Source organism: Lithobates pipiens, unplaced genomic scaffold (genome assembly GCF_037356315.1).
Source record: "Lithobates pipiens isolate NorthernLeopardFrog02 unplaced genomic scaffold, aLitPip1_a1.2 Scaffold_22, whole genome shotgun sequence".
NCBI lineage: Eukaryota > Metazoa > Chordata > Amphibia > Anura > Ranidae > Lithobates > Lithobates pipiens.
Window position 1 is genome coordinate 181,467,439 of NW_027507784.1, and position 22,751 is coordinate 181,490,189.

General features: G+C 42.5%; 1 protein-coding gene across 3 annotated transcripts in view; it reads left to right on the forward strand.

Moving 5' to 3' along the window:
* ANKRD44 (ankyrin repeat domain 44) overlaps positions 1-22,751 on the forward strand; it is a 254,719-nt gene that overhangs the window by 50,994 nt on the left and 180,974 nt on the right. For all 3 annotated transcript variants that reach the window (XR_013261861.1, XM_077448708.1, XM_077448709.1), the window contains exon 2: positions 22,090-22,173. Coding sequence is in view for 2 of the 3 variants with exons in the window: in XM_077448708.1 (XP_077304834.1) it covers positions 22,090-22,173 (84 nt within the window). In the remaining variant the exon portion in view is untranslated. The remainder of the gene's footprint in view (positions 1-22,089; positions 22,174-22,751) is intronic.

Consider the following 22,751-nt stretch of genomic DNA (forward strand, 5'->3'; position numbering starts at 1 on the left):
GAAGAAGAGATTAAGATATCTTCCAGATTCACTATGACAAACAGGTCTAGGTAATCTCGGAAAATGCCATCAATGAAATGCTGGAATGTGGCAGGAGCATTGCATAGTCCAAAAGGCATCACAAGATATTCAATATGTCCGAATAGGGTGCGAAAGGCTATCTTCCACTCATACCCCTCCCGGATATGAACCAGATTGTAAGCTCCTTGGAGGTCCAATTTTGTGAATACGGTTGTGGCTCCCAGCCTCTGGAACAGTTTGGGCACCAAGGGAAGAGGGTAACGGTTTTTGACAGTAACTTTGTTTTGTTCACGATAGTCTATACAAGGCAGAAGAGAATGATTTTTCCACAAAGAAGATACCCCTGTCTTGGAGGTAGATGGGCAGATGAAACACTTTCTTTAGATTGTCGTCATTGTAGTCTTTTAAAGCGGCAACCTCCAATTCTGAAAGAGGGAAAATCCTTCTGAATGGGAGAAGTTCAATTGGGCAATCGTAGGGCCTGTCGAGAGGAAGAGTCTCTGCCCCCTTTTGCTGAACACATCTAAGAAGTCGTGATACACAACTGTTACAGATTGGCAAGGTTCAGCGTCAGAGTCCAAGCATAGCATGGATGGTGGATTACAGGAGAACTCCTGTAAGCAGGGTTGCAGGCTTAGGGAGAGGGAAACTTGATCTCCCATGTGGCCCAGTTGATAAAAGGGTTATGTGCTTGTAGCCATGGCATGCCAAGGATAATAGGAAACAGGGGGGGTGCAATGGCATCCAGTCATAACAGTTCTTTATGGTTATCAGCCATGATGACAGATAATGGCATAGTTTCTTGTGTGACTAGTCCAGATTTGATGGCATACCCATCAGCCAGATGTACTGCAAAGGGATTTGATGTTTTCCGGGATAAAAGATAAGTCCATAAAACAGCTACAGGCTCCAGAATCAATTATAGAGGAAACTGGGATACTCCTTCCTGGAAGCTGCAATAGAATGGGAAGAGCCAGGGGAGTTAAGTAAGTTTGCAGTGTTGGTATATGGGCAGAAGAAATGGTTAGGCACTTACGGATCTTGGCTGGACATGACCTCACGTAGTGTCCTGGTTCCCCACAATACAGACAGAGATTATTATGACGCCGGCGAAGACGTTCTTCAGCGGAAAGTGAGGGACGGAGCAAGCCAAGCTGCATTGGTTCAGGGACATCAGGCGAAGGTGCTGCAGGGACTAATGGAGTCAGGCTGGTGGAATTGGAGACCTGTGGTAACATCCATACCGGAGGGGATTATCCCGCTGCTCTTTCAGATCTCCGCTCCCGTAACCGGCGATCAATTTGGATGGCCAGGTTAATCAGGGCATCCAAGGAGTGGGGAACTCATCTTTCAAAGGTTCAGAAAGGCCCATGGATTCTGAAACATACTTCTTAGCCAGCCTGCGACCTTGCTGGAGGGTGCGTAACGCTGCTTTCGTGGTGGCTGTTTGCTGAGGATCTTCATAGAGCTGAGCCATGGAGTCAAATAAGTTGGTTAGGTTGGTAAGGGAGGCAGCTTTTTGTTCCAGCAGGTGGTGAGCCCATGACTGGGCGATGACGAACCCAACTTTGGTGACTTCCAGGGAGAAGGCATGTGGTTGCAGGGCAAAATAGAGTTTACAAGCATTGCAGAATGCCCAAAATTTACTGCGTTCATCAGCAAATCTTTCAGGTGTAGGGGCCCCCAGAGCTCTGGAGGTAGCATTACAACTGCAGGGGTAGCAGTGGCTCCAGCGGAGGTAGTGGATGCATGAGCAGTTCCTTGTGGGGCAGTAATACGTGAGGACAGAGCCTGGATACATTCCTCCAGTCGGGTGTAACCCTCTTGTAAGTTCTTGACTGCCTGGGTAAGGCCCGCCAGGTATTGGCAAAGTTCATCCATAGGAGAGGCTCCCTGCATAGACTCAGACATGGCTGTCTGGTACTGTCACGTACCTGGCAGTAGAGTCTGATATGCAGATGAAGGCCTCTCTTCCTGGCAGAGTTGCTAGCAGTGGAGCTGCACCGGAACTGATGGTAGAGCCATGGAGGAACACCAACACAGCAGGATAACCCAGAACAACTGTCAGGCTGGAGACTGGAGTAGGCTGGTACTTAGAAGCCACGGGCTTGAAAGTGGGTACAGCAGCTAGCAGGAATGATATCAGTGTGGACTGGAGCTCAGGCAGGGGCAGGCAGGCTGGCTAAAGACACTGGTGAACAAGTCCAGAACAGATGTGGGTACAGAAGCAGAATCAGGTGCAGGTAGGTTTGGCAACAGGCTGGCAGCGAGGTAGCAGAAGGAGTAGGTAGGAGCAAAGTTAGAGACAAGCCGGGGTCAGATGCAGGCAGATAGCAGCAATAGTCAGGGACAAGCCGGGTAGGTCAACTAGAACAGGTACAGGCAAATGGATAACATGAATCACAGAGAACAATAGACCAGACAACACTGATGGGGAATGAGTCAGTTTAAATATTCCGTTTAGCACCAAAAATTGTCACAGGGTGCACACTCCTTGGCATTCTGCTCTGCATTAGCGTGCATGCGCTTGTGCATCAGTGCATGCATGCGTGCCTGTGCAGCCCTTCTCAGTGGGACATGCAGCACAGGGGATATTCTATGGCTGCCATCTTGGTTATTGGCGTGCCCTTCCTGACATCTTGCTCGGGGGGGGGGGGGCACATGCCCCCCCTTACCCCCTATGCAGATGTCCATGGGTACCTACAGAATAAGGCTTACTTGTAGGTACAAGTACAAAAAAAGAGTTTACTTTAAATTTAAAGCCCAACTCCGGGGAGTATAAAAGTCCTAAAAAGAAACTATTGGTTAACCCTTACAATGTGGGTGCAGTTCTATGGCCTCGCCCCAAAACACTTACTTGAGTCCTACCACCGATCCAGCCCCACTCTTCTCTCTTCCTGGTCTTACAGGAGACACTGAGGGCAATGGGAGCCATATAGTCTTACTTTTTCACTCAAACTCCTGTGAGGAAGGAGAGGGGGCATGGTTTTCTGGCACTGTGTGTGTCTATAAACACACTCAGCCTGACTCAGAAGTGCACCCGCATGGGTGCCCTCATGGCAAATGGCTTGCCAAGGGCTCACTTGGAGGAAGAAAGAGTGGACAGTGCTGGCGGAGAACTTCCAGAAGAGGAACTAAAGGACCACTCTGTGCATGATCGTTGCAAAGAGCAGGTAAGAATAACCTTTTTTTTTACTTTAATTAAAAAGGTGTTAGCCTTTAATATCACTTTAATTATAATCTGCAGTGTGCAGACAAAGAGCGGTGTAGACAGCTTTCAACTACCTGCAAATCACATTTCCTTATCATGCTCTGCAGCTCAAACTTACTGTGTTTTTGTAATGTGTTATTTTTATTTGTATTGGTACTTGACCAAATTTTATTTACATATGATAAATTATCCAGACATCCGATCGTTAATTACAAAAGTGAACGTGATTTTAAACCATTTGTGTAGTCTTATGTAATAGTTTACAATTTTAAATAGCACAAACATTATACAGATTATAGACTATGATCATTCTAAACTTGGCCGTCAGGATTGTATGGCGTCTATGTATTATATTACTGTATTACTGAAAGTTTCTTATGCATTCAAAACTGAACTAGGTTGGAGGATGTGGTGTTTTACAGCACAGGAAATATGACTTGTGCAAGAACTGCTTTTTCTTTTGCTATTTGTGGCTTTTAACCCGTGCACATGAAAACAAAATTGCACTAAAATGAATATGTATTACCACCAAGTAAATTACCCATTCACAGAAAACAGCCGCAGATACAATAAACTTTGATCAATCACAACACAGGTGTTCAGTCTGGATCCATCCGTCATTTTTTTTTTCAGATAGATCCAGACCGAAGCACAATGTACATGTCTATGGCCAGGCGGATGTAAATGGATGTTTTTGTTAGTTGTTAAAGAAACTAATCATAGGTGACGAAGGCATAAACAAAAAAATATGTTTCTTGCCTAAAAATGGACATAAACAGAATGAATGTAAATGGAAAAACACATAGCTTTGTTCTGTTTAAGGCCTCATTTACATGGGCATACTCATGTGTACACCCGTGTGAAGGGCTGTCTATTCCTGCATGCAGACAATACCTTGTGCAAAGATCAGAGGTAGTGGGGTTGATTTACTTAAACTGGAGAGTGCAAAATCTGGTGCAACTGTGCATAGAAACCAATCAGCTTCCACGTTTTATTGTCAAAGCCTAATTGAATAAGTTGAAGTTAGAAGCTGATTTGCTACCATGCCTAGCTGCACCAGATTTTGTACTCTCCAGTTTTAGTAAATTCCCCCCCAGTATGTCTCACCCCACAAAAACGTAGGAACAATGTTTTCCATGTATTCTAATGGCCCTAGTTCGCATCTTTGCAGTGCGTTCTAGGGCAGGCAACAAAAGTAGAACATGCAGTATTTTTTCGGTAAGGAACACCTGAAACACACTGGAATGCATCAGAATTCTGATTTGAGATTAAGTAAAAAGAGGAAAAAACCCTGAAATGCATCAAAAATGCACCGCAACACATAAAAATCGTGTGTAAACATGCATTCAAAAAAATTTCTGTAATGCAGGATTTGTGGTGTGAACTGGTGCTGAAGGAAAGCATTGTTTGTTCAACAATTATAATTTCTATATCATAGGAAATAACTTATAGTAGTTGGTCATATCATATGAAAGCTAGTAGCAGTCATCATAAGGTATATACAGTAACTAGCAGTAGTTGGCCACATTCAGCTGGATTTTTTCTATTACATATTATATGTGTATTGCCCAAGATAATTGTCTTGTCATCGGCTCCACTGCGAAATCTCCAGGTGCTGGTCCAACTAGTACTCTGGAACATCAATCAGAAAAGGGAATGAATCACTAAACTCGGAGCCGACATGCTTTCAGTGGTTGAAACATTAGAGGTGAAAAGTAGCAGGGGCCTCTGACATGTTTTGTAATAAACAGCATTTTTCAAAGACTATTTGAAAAATCACTTTCAGGTCAAAACCTGTCAGTGGTGACCCCTGCTACTATTCCATAAATAAACGTTGGCACAGCCCTGAGTGCAGTGCACTTAAAAAAAAAAAGAGCTTTATTTCCTGCTTCTTTAAATGGACCTCTAAGCGTAGATTAAAGCGCTTACTTTTCTTGTGTCCTTTTCCTGCTTTCCTTGAAGGCACTGACGATGCCACACTGATGCCCCCCTGGAAAGGCAGTATCATCAATGTTTTAAAGCGGAGTTCTGCCATTTTTTTTTAAATCAGCAGCTACAAATACTGTAGCTGCTGACTTTTAAAATATGGACACTTACCTGTCCAGGGCACCCATGATGTCGGCACCCAAAGCCCATTTTTCCCTTGGATAACCTTGGTATCCTCTTCCTCGAGCGGGCAGTCTGGTTTGCAATAATAATGGTCTCTGTTGTGGATTCACTGCAAGATCACTTTTATTGGCGGTGGGAGAGGCCCCCCTCCTCCTGCTGCTCTCCAGTGCTCTCCGCCGCTTACCGGAGCCGTCAGTAGCAGCAGAGACGATCGGATCCTTGTCCTTGCTGGATATGGAGACGAGTGAGGGGAAGATGGCTCCCACCCGTCTTCATACCATTGCAGGGCAGAAGCGACGTCAAAATGTCACTTCCGCCCATAGCTCTTAAAAGTCAATTTTTTTTTATTGCATTTTTGTGTAAATATGAGATCTGAGGTCTTTCTGACCCCAGATCTCATATTTAAGAGGTCCTGTCATGCTTATTTTTCTATTACACGGCATGTTTACATTCCTTGTAATAGGAATACAAGTAACACCATTTTTTTTTAAATAACATTGTAAAAATAAAAATAAATAAAAGGTAAAATAAATAAGAAAAAAAAAATACATTTTTTTAAACGCGCCCCCCGTCCCCCCAAGCTCACGTGCAGAAGCAAACGCATACGTGAGTAGTGCCCGCATATGAAAACGTTGTTCAAACCACACATGTGAGGTATCACCACAATTGGTAGAGCTAACTTTTCTGTTGTCTTTTTTTTTTAATTCAAAAAAGTGTATTTTTTCCAAAAAAAGTGCGCTTATAAAACTGCTGTGCAAATACGGTGTGACAGAAAGTATTGCAACGACCGCCATTTTATTCTCTAGGGTGTTCGAAAAAAAAATGTATAATGTTTGGGGGTTCTAAGTAATTTTCTAGCAAAAAAAATGTTTTTAACTTACCTGTGTAAACAACAAATCTCAGAAAGAGACTCGGTCCTTAAAGTGTTGTTGCCACCAAAAAATAAAAAAGTGCTTAAAATTCTTAAAAAAAAAAAAAATAAAAATTGGAAACATTATTTTTTTTTTACTCACCTCTAAATACCTGTTGCTAGGGGGTCCCTCGTAGTCTGCCTTCTTCCGTGCCCGGGCTGGTGACATCACTTCCCCTCGCACCGCACAGTCACCTGGGACCTGTCACGTGTCCCAGATGACTGTGCGGAGTATCACGGCATCCTGCGCCGCTCGCACATGCACAGTGGGTGCCCGGCTGTGAAGCTACAGCGGGGTACCCACAGTACGAATGATGGCGCCGCGAGCAGAGCGGGGAATGAGGGGGGGCTTCGTTCCCCCACATTGCTGGACCCTGGGACAGGTAAGTGTCCGATTATTAAAAGTCAGCAGCTGCAGTATTTGTAGCTGCTGACTTTAAATTTTTTTTTTTTTTTTTAGGGGCACTCCACTTTAAGTGGTTAAAGGGGATCCCTTTGCCAATATGTCAGTATTGTCATAGTGTGCATGCGCGAGATGGAGCACATGACATTTTGTCACTCATTTAGTACATTTGCCATACAACATTACATTCTTCTGTTTAAAAATAAAAAAAAAAAGGCTTTCCCCTTTTTTCTAAAGATAATTGTAATGTCATACGGCACATGCATGAGATGAGCCACAAGTCATCATTTTGCATAATTAGACTAGTAGTAAAAGGACACAAGTTCATCCAGTTCAACCCACAGCATCATGTGCTCCATCTCATGCGTGCTCACCCAAGAAATAATTTTTTTAAATGATAACGTGGGGGCAAGGGCACAGGCAGCAGAGAGGCACCATAAAAAGAACTGAATGAGGAGCGGTAGAGTGGAGATAGGATAATACTACTTATTTAGGTCTTATTCTTATAATTTTCGACAAAGGTGTGGGGGAGGGAATGGTGGAAATTAAATCTCTATTTGAACTTGTACCTACAGGTAAGCTTACAATCAGGCGTACCTGTATATACAATGAATATTTCCTAATCGTTCACCGTTTAGGAGATATTCACATCGGCAACAGCCAAAGATTTCACCCGCGCAAGTGCAGTGACACTCTTCATTCGGGGCACACATCGTGCCCTGGAATTCAGAGCACCGTTCCCGTGCTCATGTGCAAGAGTAATGCCATTCAAACGACCGGAGCCCATGAACCCAGCATGAAGACCAAATTAACATAGCAGCCTCTGCAGTGGTGACAGCGCACTGCTGGAGGGCTTTGTTTGAAAGATAAATTAGAATGTGATGCATACTATCACATTATGACATAAAACTGCATAAAACTGCAGCGGGTCCAGTTTACTACTGCAGACTATACAGTAGGTACTGCTGCAAAGGTTGAAAAGAAAATTCCTGTTGCAGATGAGATCTGTAATTTGACCCTATGCTCTATGTAGAAATTCCTTGCAAACAGCTTTTGTTGCCATCTGCAAGAAACATTTTTTATTTATGCCATTTTAGAAATCATAGCTGGGTGAATCATAGCTGGGTGAGTAAAGGTAATTTTAACCAGTTCCCGACTGAGTAAAGGTAATTTTAACCGGTTCCCGACTGCCTCACACAGATATACTGTGGCAGCAGCTCTCCTGGGTAAAATCCTGTATGGGTATATCCTTTCCCTTTTCGGCCACCAGAGGGCACATGCACATCCGCTGCACGGTGGGGGACCCGACCACATGCACGAGCGCCAGCATGGGTATTTGAGTGTGTAAACACACTAATCCCTGTGCTGTCAGAGGAGAGGAGACATGTCGTTTGTTCCTAGTAAGTAGGAACAGCAATAGGTCTCCTCTCCTACTCAGTCCTATCCCCCTACAGTTAAAACACACTGATGGAACACACATTTAACCCCTTGAGCGCCCCCTAGTGTTAACCCCTTTCCTGACAGTGACATTTACACAGCAATTATTGCATTTTTATAGCTCTGTTCTCTGTATAATTGTCAGTGGTTCCAAAAATGTGTCAAAAGTGTTTGATATGTCCGTGGCAATGTCGCAATACCGCTAAAAATCGCAGATCACCGTTATTACTAGTAAAATAAATAAAAACAATAAAAATGCCATAAAAATGCCTTAAATCTTCCCCATAGTTTGTAGACGCTATAACTTTTGCGCAAACCAATTAATATACGCTTATTGTGATTTTTTTTTACCAAAAATATGTAGAAGAATATATATCGGCCTAAACTGATGAAGAATTTTTATTTATTTTTTTATTTGGGGGATATTTATTATACCAAAAAAATATATATTTTTTTTTTTCAAAATTGTCGCTATTTTTTGGTTTATAGCGCAAAAAATAAAAACCGCAGAGGTGATCAAATACCACCAACAGAAAGCTCTATTTGTGGGAAAAAAAGGATGCAAATTTCGTTTGGGTACAGCATTGCATGACCGCACAATTGTCACTTAAAATGACGCAGTGCCAAATTGTAAAAAAAGGCTCTGGTCAGGAAGGGGGTAAAATCTTCTGGAGCTAAAGTGGTTAATAACATTAAGCCCATGTTCACACTGAGCTGCAGGAATGAAGCCGATTTCACAGACATCTGTGCAGGTAGTACAGAATCTACTTTTTGAAATCGGTGCGGCTCCGCAAATGCAACGTTGCACCGATTAGGATGGTGCCATTGCCGCCGATTTGACATGCGATTTGACATGTCAAAATGCACCAATGTGAACCAGGGCTAAATTACAAATTTGCTTTTGTAGCAGTTTCATGTTTATTGTATTGAATACTCAGTCAATATAAGATGTTCATGAGGTGTTCAGTGCAGCAGTTGCCTATAGTAAGAGGACATTTTTGTACAACTAATGGAAACAGATGCATGACAGTTTTAGCAGACATGTTCCTGTTAATTAAATTGAAAGCAGTATTTGTACCCTCTCTGAAAATACTCAATCAAATGGGTGCATTTTTAGGAGGTGTATTTTTGCAGATCTCTTGGCTCAGAATACTATGCCCTACCCCTATGACACTAACTAACTCCACCTTTGCACTAACCCTCCCTAAAATAAAGCAAACCCCTCTTACACCTGGATCCTCTGTACCGAAACCGACTGTTTTACATCTATGGCTAAATCATTCATTACATGAGCAATTGGTTATTTTTACATACTATAAATACTCTTTTATTCTTTTGTATATACAGTAGGTTTAATTATTATTATTATTGTGTATATAGATTTCTATTGTTGTGTAACTGTGTTAACTATTTAATGCATCATTCAGGAAATGCAAATTAAAATGTTGTTCTATGTTTTTATGTAATGACAATAAAGCCCGATCGCTATTACAAGCCCTCACTTTTCTCAGGCTTTCTCGTCCTACCGGGACCGGCTTTGATCGGCTGTTTGTAACAGTAACCCGTAAGCGATGATGACATGACATCACTTCCGGTTTACTTGGAAACCATTGACACCATTTTTAAAAATTGAAACCATTTAAAAACACAGATCTTGGTGGTTTGAATGCTTTTAAGGGCAGAACAGAGATGTGGGTTCTTATAGACCCCAGGTCTCTCCATAAAGAGTACCTGTCATATGCCTATTGCTGTCACAAGGATGTGTACATTCCTTGTGACAGAAACAAAAGTAATAAAAAAAAAATAGCAACAGTGTAAACAAAAAAATAAAAATAAAAAATTGTCCCTTCAAAGGCGCACGTACGCAAATAGCCATCGTCCTGCACATGTGAGGTATCACCACGAACGTCAGATCATGGGCAGTAATTCTAGCACCAGACATCCTGTGTAAATCTAAAGTGGTAACCCATAAAGGCTTTTAAAACATCACCTACCCTGTTTCCCCCGAAAATAAGACCTAGCGTGATTATCGGTGATGGCTGCAATATAAACCCTATCCCCCAAATAAGTCCTAGTTAAAGTCCTTGTAGGTCTTATTTTCAAGGTAGGGCTTATTTTCGGTGAAACAGGGTAGGGCTTATTTGGGGGGGTAGGGTTTATATTGCAGCCATCACCGGCAATCACGTTAGGTCTTATTTTCGGGGAAACAGGGTATGTATTGTAAAATGCATGTTGTAGTTTGGCGGAGTTGCATGGGCGTGCGCAATTTTAAAGTGGCTGGGATGGGACAAATTTAGATGAGGGGGGCAAATTTTAATCTTGCCTAGGGCAGCACAAAACCAAAATAAGCCTCTGCATGTATGGCCAGCTTTACTTCCATTGTCATTCCCAGAAAACAAGGTAATTTAAGACCATGAAGTTTGAAGTAGTCATTACAACTAAGGGTTATAGTTAGATGAATTTAGCATTAAAGTGGGGGGAGGGAATAGGTTTGGCGCTATACCGTTTAGTATTTAAAATTCAGATAAGCAATAAGCAAGAATTTTCCAGCGTGCTGGATAATAAAATAAAATAGAGATAGAAAATAAAAATAGAAATAACAATAAATATGTGTTCCCAACTGGTATAAATGTGCTTATCAACAAACGATCATTATATCTTAAAAACCATAAATGTCATAGAAATCATAAATTAATGAGCCATAAATTAATTAAAGCAACATACAGTTACTAAATGCCAATATTAAAGTGCAGAGTGCCAGTGACAAAATGCAAAAATATAATTGCTAGTAATGTGAAAAAAGGAACTATAAGGGTAAAAAGGTGAAGACCAATAGTATGAAGATTGAAATATAAAACATATAATATATATAGTCCGATTATCTGTTCCATATATCGGGTCCTCACATAGTGCAACTGTGATTAAAAGTACGTGCAAAAAGTAATTACATAGGGTAAAAATGCGTAAAAATGCAAAAGGTGAAAAAATGTGGTAATATTTAAAAAGTAAAAAATAAAAATAAAAATGACACTAAAGTTGAAAAGTAAAAAATAGAAAATGAAATAGAATAATGTCCCAAAAAGTGGTGAGAAAAATAGTGGGGTATCCTCTATAAGTGGAGGTGAAGGGAAGAGGGAAGGTTGTTAGGAAACTTCCCTTGTGATCAGTAAAAACTCCAGGTGTTCTGAGAAGCAGGCAATTTATTTCTGATGTGGCCCACAAAAGAGAGACATGCTTACAGAACAAAAGCTGAAAAAAGATGTCCCACGAAAAGAACGTGTCCCGCCTCCTCATACCCCACAAGAAAAACACCTCTATGCTTCTATTGGCTGAGGGAACATAAATAACATTGTCATGGCACAGGATGGCACTTTATTTACTATTCATGTTCCTCGTACATTCTTAGGCTATCATATTTAGTTAAATCTAATCATCCTACTTACTATGGAGTTAATTAAGACAAAACAATACAACAAGTTAATACAATAATGTGCTCAGAAGTAAGTTTTTTAAAAATCAGTCTAAGGAATATTGTTTTTCTAATAGTCACACAATAAACATTTAAAACTTTTCTAACATTCCCTCCTCTTTGTGTGACTATTTTATCTCAACACATTTCGATGAAAGTCTCTGTGTTATACACTTTCGGACTGTATGTCATTAAGTTGAGCTTCAATGTCCACATAGGTCTCCTCAGAGGTAGAGAGGGTTTGATACATTGTTCTTGAGACTGCAGTTTCAATCAGTTTTTGTGAAAGTCCTCGAATACAGGGAATGCAGCAGCATCTGCAAGTAACCAAAGCAGCCAAAGCCACAGCGATTAAGATCAGACATGATGTGATAAATCCAGTCCATTTACCGAACCATCCTTCAAGCCAAGTTGTGAATGGATCATTAATACCTGAGTTTTCCGCCAATTCATTCGATAGCACAGTCAGTCCTTCCAAGGCTCTGGTCACGGTCCCTCCAGGAGCTGTATTGTTGGGGATAAAGGTACAACACATGCTACCAAACATTTTGCATACCCCTCCTCTTTCAGCTAGGACCATATCTAAAGCCATTGGGTTCTGCCAGGCCATTAGAGATGTGGGGGCTAACTGTTCTGCTAGGCCCTTCACAGCATCCCTAGTATAGTTCACAAATCGTTGTTGGTTATAATATATATATAATTAATCCAGTCAACATTTTTATTTATAGTCACCCACCAGAGAAGAGACTCAAACCCAGCTGTCAACTGATTCCTGGCTTTAAACTCGTCCAGCACCCCGCGAAGAATCCCAATCTCATCTATGTAGATCTGAGAGTCAAATGACCCCAAGGGAGAGGTGTCCCTATGATACTGTCGGTGACTCTTAGTCCACGGGTATTCTGACAGGATTCTCAAGGGCATAGCCAGCTGGACCATAGCGCAATCCCCTTGGGCATTGGCTGGTAGTCTAGCTCGCAGTTTCTTATCCCCACACATCCACCAGACATCAGCTCTCTGAATGTCATGTTCAACCCAGTCACCGTTGTCCTTGTTAATCCTCTCCACACAGTAGTCATCAGGTAGTGACCCAAGATCCACCGCGCTACGGTTCCCTGGGAGTGCAAAACAAGTAAAGTTGCCCGGATAAGCGGTAACCGCTGGAGGTATCTGAGGTCTCTGTACTGGGGGAAACAGCAAACTCAATGTGTGACAAGTAGAATTTGTTTCAGGTTTATAGCTCTTATTATACAATTGCAACATACATTTTAAACCTTCTGGATCTGTATTGTGATCTAGAGGAAAAGGAACTGTTGCTAAATGTGGTCTGGCTCCAGCACAAACCAAACAGTTTTCCTTTTTCAGAGTTCTAACCTCAACCATTGTAACCACTCATTTTTTTCTTGGTAGCCCGTCTCCAAAGCTATGGCATCTTCTATTGTTAGGTTAGTGCAGTGATGGCGAACCTTGGCACCCCAGATGTTTTGGAACTACATTTCCCATGATGCTCCACTACACTGCAGAGTGCATGAGCATCATGGGAAATGTAGTTCCAAAACATCTGGGGTGCCAAGGTTCGCCATCACTGGGTTAGTGAATCTTATAGTTATACTCAGGACTTCTATTTTAGTATGGCCTTCTTCTTTCCCTTCTGAGTCTACCTTTTCCTGTTGTCTAGTTTTATTAGGTGGTAATACCTCAAGGAAAAATGTTCCTGAGGGATCAGTTCCTGACACCCATGCTCCCATGGAATACAACCGCTGATCTTCCTTCCTCGGCTCCGTTAATGTTATTAATAGTTGGTTACAGTTCTTACTATTGTGAAGGGGGAGTTGGCCGCTTTTGTGATTAGGAGTCTCTCCTTTATTCCACTCTTTTTAGCCCCTGGTTGATTATACCCCCAATCTTGATGCGCTGTAGTCCACAGGGCCTGATCCCATGCTTGGCATCCTGCCTTATTCCAGACCCAGCAGATATATTTATCTGCCCATAGAAGTCCTCTAACCCCAGTAGTATCCCCACAATCTGCAATCTGACAGAAGTCTACCAGTATAGTGCTAGTTATTCCCTCTATAAAGGTTAGATTCAATGCTTTTCCTGTTCTTTCCCAATCCAAAGGTTCCTCTACTCTTCCATAATGTATAACCCCTCTTATGGATGCATCTCCTAGAGTCACCAGTAACCCAAGGATAATTACTGTCCCTTTCATCCTAACCAGCTACAGAGTTCCAGCGGATAGGATAGGGGAGTTGGAAGGGGGGGGAGACTTCACCGGTTTGAGACAAGTCCCACCTTGTGTGAGACCTCCCTTTGTAGCCGGATATTCTGAACCTCTGGTAGCCATCTGGCCCTACTCTGCCTGTAAAACCTTTTTGCAATGGGACTGGTGAATCCAGGTAGACCTCTCTGCAATCCTTATCACAGTAGGGGTAGTTAAAAGGACTTTGAAAGGACCATCCCACCTTGGGGAGTACCACTGCTTTTTTCTTATTACTTTTTATTGAGACCCAATCTCCCACATGCACCTTTTTCATCTTCTTTTGGGGGTGTGATATACATACTGGTCACAGCTACTAGTAGGCAATACATCCAATTATTTTTACCTATTTCTTCCATAGCTTTTCTCAGTTTGCTTTTTAGAATGCCATTATGTCTTTCTACCAATCCAGCTGATTGGGGATGATAGGCACAATGGTATTTCCCTTTTAATTCTCATCACTTCTGTCAAATGTTGTATATTTTTTAATTACAAAATTGGGTCCATTATCACTGTAAATCCTTTCAGGGATTCCAAATCTAGGAATAATATCTCTTAGTAATGCTTTGGCTACAATCTGTGCATCTGCACTTCCTGTCAGGAATATCTCCACCCATTTGGTCAGGGTGCCTGGGTACCAAACAATATTTCTTCCTTTCACATTTGTCCAATTCAATAAAATCCATGCAAATGTGTTGGAATGGATATTGTGGTGTAGGGAACTTCCCTTTCTGTGGTCTTATACCTCCCTGAGCATTGTGCCTTGCACATATAAGACATTGAGAGCAAAACGTTTTTGAGTAATTTGTGAATCCATAGGCTGTACATACTTTATTTAACATCTCAGTCATCCCCCTGTTTGACACATGCGTCAGGCCGCGTACACACGCGGGGACTGTTCGCCGAAACTGTCTGCTGAAACCAAGTTTCAGCGGACAGTCCGCTCGTGTGTGGTCTTTCAGCGGACAGTTTCAGCGAACAGTCCGCTGAACAAGGTTTTTCGGAAATTCCGAAAAACTGTCCGCTGAAACCTTGTTTCAGCGGACAGTCCCCGCGTGTGTAGGCTTGTTCGTCAAACAAAGTTGCGCGCATGCTCAGAAAGGATTTTCACGCCGAAAGTTATAATGCAGTGTATAGGACGTCGTATTTTTCGTCCCGTCGTACGTGCCGTTCACGTCATCGCGCACGGTTTCAGCAAACTGTTCGTCTGTCGTGTGTGGCCATGTCCGTCCATGCTAATTTTGAGCGGACTGTTTGCTGAAACTGTTTGACGGACAAAGTTGGGCGAACAGTCCCCGCGTGTGTACGCGGCCTCACTCCATGTGTCAATACTGCTGCATACCTAAATAAAGATTTTGGTAATACCGGTTTCTCTTCAGGTGATGTGTAAATGTCATCAATTATTGTGCAACCCTTTGTTTTCCAATATTGTTTTTCCCCAGGGGGGGCATTTTGCTGCATATCAGTAAGGACTGTATGATCTATCACTATGATTTCCTGTTCTGTCATTATTTTATGTGTTTCTTGTGCTGCTATTTTGGCAGCTTCATCTGCCCTTTTATTTCCCTTTGAGATGGGGTCCGTATATTTTGTGTGTGCTTGACATTTACAGATTGCAAGCTTTTTTTTGGTAACTGTATTGCATCTAGGAGTTCTAAAATGAAGTCCGTATGTGAAATTGGTTTACCACTGGAGGTGACCATCCCCCTGTTTTTCCATTGTTGTGCAAAAACATGTACTGTTGAAAAGGCATATTGACTGTCAGTGTATATGGTTACAGATTTTCTTTCTGACAGTATGCATGCTCTTGTCAGTGCTACAAGTTCTGCAACTTGTGCTGAATAATGTTTTGGTTGTGGCCCCGTTTCCAAAATCTCATCCTGTGTCACTACTGCATATCCTGTTGCATTTGTGCCATCTGGATTTTTCTTACTAGAACCATCAACAAAAAGTATCATGTCAGGGTTAGATAATGGTACATCTTTCAGATCACTTCGTGGCAGTACCTTTTCAGCGATGGCAGCAGTGCAGTCATGTTTATACCCGTCAGTAGGAAGTGGTAGTAGTGTGGATGGGTTTTAATGTAGTACATCTCTGTATTGTTAAGTGAGGTTGTGTCAAGAGTATTGTCATACAGGAAAGGTGTCGTGCTGGGCTCAAATGTGATACTTTTTGTTGTACCAGGATAACAGACACTGCATGTGGTACCTTTTCAGTTAGTAAGGTTGAATAAAGACACCAGTCCATCCGGTTCAGCCTGAGTGAGTGTCTAGCCCCTACCCCTGTACACCCACATCGTTCTCCACCCCCAAGGATCCAACGTCCCCATTCATATACCAGGGCCAACCTGGGACAGAAGCCAATCAACCCACCTGCATGTCCCAGGAGTGTGGGAGGAAACCAGAGCACCCGGAGGAAATCCACGCAGGCACATGCAAACTCCAGGCAGGCAGCGCCATGATTGGGATTCGAACCAGCAACCCCCTTCACTGCTAGGCGAGAGTGCTAACCACTACACCGCTGCTGCTACCAGTGCTTGTACACAGGGTGGAAGTGCTCTAGTTGCACTGTCTAATTCTGTAGAGTAATCCTTCCTCTAAAACCACCTGTGTCTCTTCCTCTATGAGACCCCTCTGGTTCTGCCTCAGCAGTGTACTCTTCTGCATCCTCCTCTCCTTCATCACCTTGCACAAAAACCTTTACTTTCACATTCTTTTTTGCCTTTGTTTTCAAATACTTCTCAGAATGCTTAGCATATTGTAAAACATCTAAAACTGATGCAGTTCGGTAAGTAACCATGTTTTTAACAATGTAATCCTTATGATCCTGCTTCAATCCAATTAAAAAGCAATCTTTAGCTGTTGTTAATAACCCATGTGACATATACCATGTGACACCGCCCCATTGTCACTATATAGGTGGCCGCGCAGCGCGGCTCTGGCATTCCGGCCGGAGAGATCGTCGAGGCAACATCTCCTGGGGAAGAAGAAGAAGAACGGAAGGCGGCGACGGCGACAGCGGCGACAGAAGACCGGGCCACCGCCTGTAAAAGAGCTATAAGAAGGCGCGGTGGCCCGGCAGAAGAACCGAAGAGGGGGACAAGACCCCCGAAGTCGGGAGAAGAGGCCGGCGGCGGGGAGGAAGAAAGCCGGACTCCTCCGCTAGCAAAAGAGCTACAAGAAGATAGCGGAGGAGTCCGGCGAGAAGACCCCCGAAGACGGAAGACCCCCGGAGCTGTGCAATAAAATATTTTAACCCTGTGTTGTGTTTTTTTTTTGTACTTTTTTTCACAGGTGAATGGGTAGGGGTACATTGTACCCCATACTCATTCACATAGGGTGGGGGGCCGGTATCCGGGGGCCCCCTTATTAAAGGGGGCTCCCGGATTCCGATAAGCCCCCCGCCCGCAGACCCCGACAACCAACGGCCAGGGTTGTCCGGAAGAGGCCCTTGTCCTCATCAACATGGGGACAAGGTGCTTTGGGGTGGGGGGGCCACGCGGCCCCCCCTTCCCCAAGGCACCCCCCATGTTGAGGGCACGCGGCCTGATACGGCTCGGGTAGCGTGCTCGGACAAGGGTCTGTTGTGGACTTGGGGGGACCCCCACGCCGATTTTTTTCGGCGTTGGGGTTCCCCTTTAAGTCCATACCAGGTGGCGGGGCCCGCGACGTCTCCCTCGCGGGCCCCGCCTACCTGGAGACACGCTCGAAAAGAGCGGACTTTCCTCCGCGTGTGTGGGCGAGTCCGTTCATTTCAAAAGTTGAGCGGATTGTTTGGCGGACTTAGTCCGCTGTAATTAGTCCGCTCAAAAAGTGCCGTGTGTGGGCAAGTCCGTTCATTCAAAAGTTTGGACGGACTGTCTGTCGGATTGTGTGACGAACTTAGTTGGGCAGACAGTCCGCCCGTGTGTACGCGGCCTAAGTCTGGGCTTTCTGGAGGCAATGGATCCCCCCCGTCCCTGTGCATTTTCTGGGGCGCAGGGGTATTCCTCACCGTCCTCCACACCATACCTAATAGGAGGTTTACTTAGTCTCTTGGCTCCTGCTGGGGCACCTAGTGCATGAGTTATGGCGTCAGTTAATGTTTCAAGGATCGATCTGTTCATCTCCAGGACTGAACTACTGTCTGGAGAGATTGAGGAAGTGGAGTTGGGGTTTTGTTCAGAGGCGGTTCCTTTGACAGGGGTGGATGTCACAGGGAAGGTGTTACTCTGGGCAGTTGCTTGTACCTGAAGGGGAGGACCATTATAAGGAGGTGGTCTCTGGGTATAGCAGATGAGATCATCCTCTTTGTCCACTAGGGACAATTGGGCTTGGCATTTTTCCTTTGTTCTTCCTTCTACCCTAATTCTAGCATGCTGAAGCCAATACTCGCCATTTCCAACCCATACCTTTTTTTTTTTTTTTTTTACTTTGGGTCCAAACATTTTAAGCTTATCCACAGGGCCCCAAAATAGAACTTTCTTTCTTTTTAATTTTTCTTTTAGTATTCTGATTCAGAACTTAGCCTTTTGACTTTATAAATGTACCCAAATATAAACAGCATTGCATCATTAACACTTCACAGTTGAAAGTCTGTGAATTCTAAAAATAACTCATCCAATAGAAATATTTACTTTAAGACTATTATTCAGACTTTCTTTCCCACCAAAAGTCCTAATATTTTCACAGATGCACAAATTGACCTCTGTCAGGCAATCTGCATTTTCTTGTTTCCGAGAAACAGCTTCTTGACCATCATAGTAATGAAAACATTCTCAGCCTTTTTTTTTCTTTCTTTTCACATTCATCAAGCCACCTGATAATAATTTCTACAACATTCTATTCACTCCAAAGTGCAATCCACGTTTCATGTTTTCCCAGCTACCCAAACTATAAACAATTTCTGCCACTTGCTTCCTGTAACACCATGGCATGCTAAAATAATAAAGCAACCTGGTGTTGTCAGTGTACCTTCTTTTTCTTTTATGCTAAGTTTCAATATTTACAATATAACCCTTCTGTATTGTCATAGCTAATCAAGGGTTAACTTTTACAACTTCTGGCAGAAGCAATCCTTACATGAGGGGAGGGGGAGGGGGAGAGTGAGTCCAGTGCGTTCCCTTTTTTTTTTTTTTACAGACACACAGATCATGAGAACGTGAAGAATGACTTCTTATCTTCTTCTTAGAAATACGCAGCACAAAAACATGTAAACGAACAAAGACCGTTGTACCGTGGGGTAACAATACAAGAGAAAAAACATCAGCACTCCCCACACTATCTAGAGAATCAAAAAGGGTTAAACATGAGCAAAGATAAAGTAAACACACACAGAAGAAAGTTAGCCTTGCGATCTTTTTAGATCACTTAACTAAACAGCGCTTAAACAGTCAGGCATTCAACCTCGGTATACCTCAAATCTTTTTGTTATCTGCCCGGACAGCGGGCGACGTCATTTTTACCTTAGACAACGTCCCCAAGTGTCTCTATGAGCATTGGACCACCTAGAATATTATAGGATCAATACCAATGTCGGCAATTACAACACATTAAACCAGAATCAAAGAGAAAGAGAAGAAAAGACTCTTAGAAAGAATTAAGAATAATTTAAATTATCTTACCTCTCAAACACCTGGACTGGATCACACAAGGTTCGGAAACAGACAGTGGAATCCAGATCTTTTGCCCCCGCCCCTTTTTCACCAAATAACATTGAATGGGGGGTCGGTAATATTCAGTGAGCTTCAAAGTCCAATACTCACCGAAGTTTTGTCTGGGCCGTCTGATCTGAAAACCAGCGTGTTGCTTCCGGCTCGGAGGACCAAAAATGTTAGGAAACTTCCCTTGTGATCAGTAAAAACTCCAGGTGTTCTGAGAAGCAGGCAATTTATTTCTGATGTGGCCCACAAAAGAGAGACATGCTTACAGAACAAAAGCTGAAAAAAGATGTCCCACGAAAAGAACGTGTCCCGCCTCCTCATACCCCACAAGAAAAACACCTCTATGCTTCTATTGGCTGAGGGAACATAAATAACGTTGTCATGGCACAGGATGGCACTTTATTTACTATTCATGTTCCTCGTACATTCTTAGGCTATCATATTTAGTTAAATCTAATCATCCTACTTACTATGGAGTTAATTAAGACAAAACAATACAACAAGTTAATACAATAATGTGCTCAGAAGTAAGTTTTTTAAAAATCAGTCTAAGGAATATTGTTTTTCTAATAGTCAAACAATAAACATTTAAAACTTTTCTAACAAGGTGACTTCAACTGTTGCTCCCGGTGCTCTGTGACCACTAAGGCCTCTTTCACACGGGGCGGATCAGTAAAGATCCGCCCCGTGATGATCCGCTCGCTCAGCGGGGATCGCTCCGTTGTCCCCGCTGAGCCGGCTGCGGACAGGGCGGTCTCCGCACACTGTGCGGGGACCGCCCTGTCAGCTCTCCGCTCTCCTCTATGGGGATCGGACGAGCACGGACCGTGTGTCCGTGTTCATCCGATCAGCTCTGCAGACGGACAAAAAAATAGGATTTTCCTCCGTCTGCAGAATCGGACATTTGCGGAGGCGGACATAGGGATGAATGGATGTCCGTATTTCATCCGCAAACGGATGGATGAAATACGGACATACCATCAGCATGTGTGAAAGGGGCCTTATGCAATTGCTCTCACCAGAGTTATGACCCCGTCCGGGGTGGATCAGCCTTCACAGTATTAGCCACTGTGTTGCTCTCTGGCTTGCATCTATTGTGGTTCTGGGAGTCCCTCGTTCCTCTGTTCGTATGCCGTGCTCGATTATATGTAATGAGTAAGAAGCATATCCATGGTGTAGTATGTCTTTTAAAATTCCATTTTTATTAGATAGGAAAAATTACTCACAAACATCCGTTCGTATATGCTTAAAAAAGGAAAGGAAGGAAAGATCCCGTTCGGCTGCCTCGCCGTATGAGTTGGAGGTGTATGCTGTCTGGCCACGCCCTACGCGTTTCATCATCAAAGACGTCCTCTGGAGCCAGACAGCATACACCTCCAACTCATACGGCGAGGCAGCCGAACGGGATCTTTCCTTCCTTTCCTTTTTTAAGCATATACGAACGGATGTTTGTGAGTAATTTTACCTATCTAATAAAAATTGAATTTTAAAAGACATACTACACCATGGATATGCTTCTTACTCATTACATATAATCGAGCACGGCATACGAACGGAGGAACGAGGGACTCCCAGAAACACAATAGAGGCAAGCCAGAGAGCAACACAGTGGCTAATACTGTGAAGGCTGATCCACCCCGGACGGGGTCATAACTCTGGTGAGAGCAATTGCATAAGTGGTCACAGAGCACCGGGAGCAACAGTTGAAGTCACCTTCCCTCTTCCCTTCACCTCCACTTATAGAGGATACCCCACTATTTTTCTCACCACTTTTTGGGACATTATTCTATTTCATTTTCTATTTTTTACTTTTCAACTTTAGTGTCATTTTTATTTTTATTTTTTACTTTTTAAATATTACCACATTTTTTCACCTTTTGCATTTTTACGCATTTTTACCCTATGTAATTACTTTTTGCAAGTACTTTTAATCACAGTTGCACTATGTGAGGACCCGATATATGGAACAGATAATCGGACTATATATATATTATATGTTTTATATTTCAAACTTCATACTATTGGTCTTCACCTTTTTACCCTTATAGTTCCTTTTTTCACATTACTAGCAATTATATTTTTGCATTTTGTCACTGGCACTCTGCACTTTAATATTGGCATTTAGTAACTGTATGTTGCTTTAATAAATTTATGGCTCATTAATTTATGATTTCTATGACATTTATGGTTTTTAAGATATAATGATCGTTTGTTGATAAGCACATTTATACCAGTTGGGAACACATATTTATTGTTATTTTTATTTTTATTTTCTATCTCTATTTTATTTTATTATCCAGCACGCTGGAAAATTCTTGCTTATTGCTTATCTGAATTTTAAATACTAAACGGTATAGCGCCAAACCTATTCCCTCCCCCCACTTTACCTCTCTGTTTCCACCCTCATTGGGTTGAAATTAAAATAGGGGCTGCTTTTACCAGAATCACAATCCATAGCGCGACCTAAACCCCCTCGTTCTTAGAATTTAGCATTAAAGCTGAACTTTTATTTATTACATTTTTAGCATACTGTATTGATGTGTTGTATTTTGTTGTCTGACATTGTTTTTTGATATATTTGAATATGTTCTTGTGAACACTGCATTAATTGTTCTTGTTTTATCCTTGCATTAGCCTCCCCTTATCCAAGCAATCTTTAATGGAGACCCTGATGAAATACGTATGCTGATTTTTAAATCAGAGGATGTGAATGCTTTGGTAAGAAATTTGTTGTAGAAATGGGCTTGTAAAAACACAGTCAGGTCTATAAAATACACCTATTTATTACCTCTTATATGGTCTGCTTTTATTTTGTACATTATGGGGTCTTTTTTATAGAACATTCATTGGATAAATATCACACATCTTGTTGGCTGGATTGTATTTTTGTAATGGATTAATTTCTATGATTGTCAGCTCTATCTGGTGGCAAAAAAATTAGGTATATTTTCTCATTTAGGTAATTTAGAAAACAACTACCACAAGTAGGCCACTAGACAGAGCTGATGATTATAGAAATGACACCAGGTCAGAAAATACAGGGGAAATTTGTCCAGCCTGCACAATTGTGTGTGACATGCGTCCAACAAATGATTTATAAATAGAACTGTCCATCACTGACTTTCACTTCTTGTCTACTTATCACAGTCTCTGCCTGTCAGTGTTTGGCAGTCGTAGGCTATCAATGTGGAGCAGCATGTGCTCATTGCAGAAATAGCTCAATATGTATAAATAAAATCAGGGTTGCAGAACCTAAAAACAGAAAATTGTACCATACTTACCGTAATTTTCTTTTC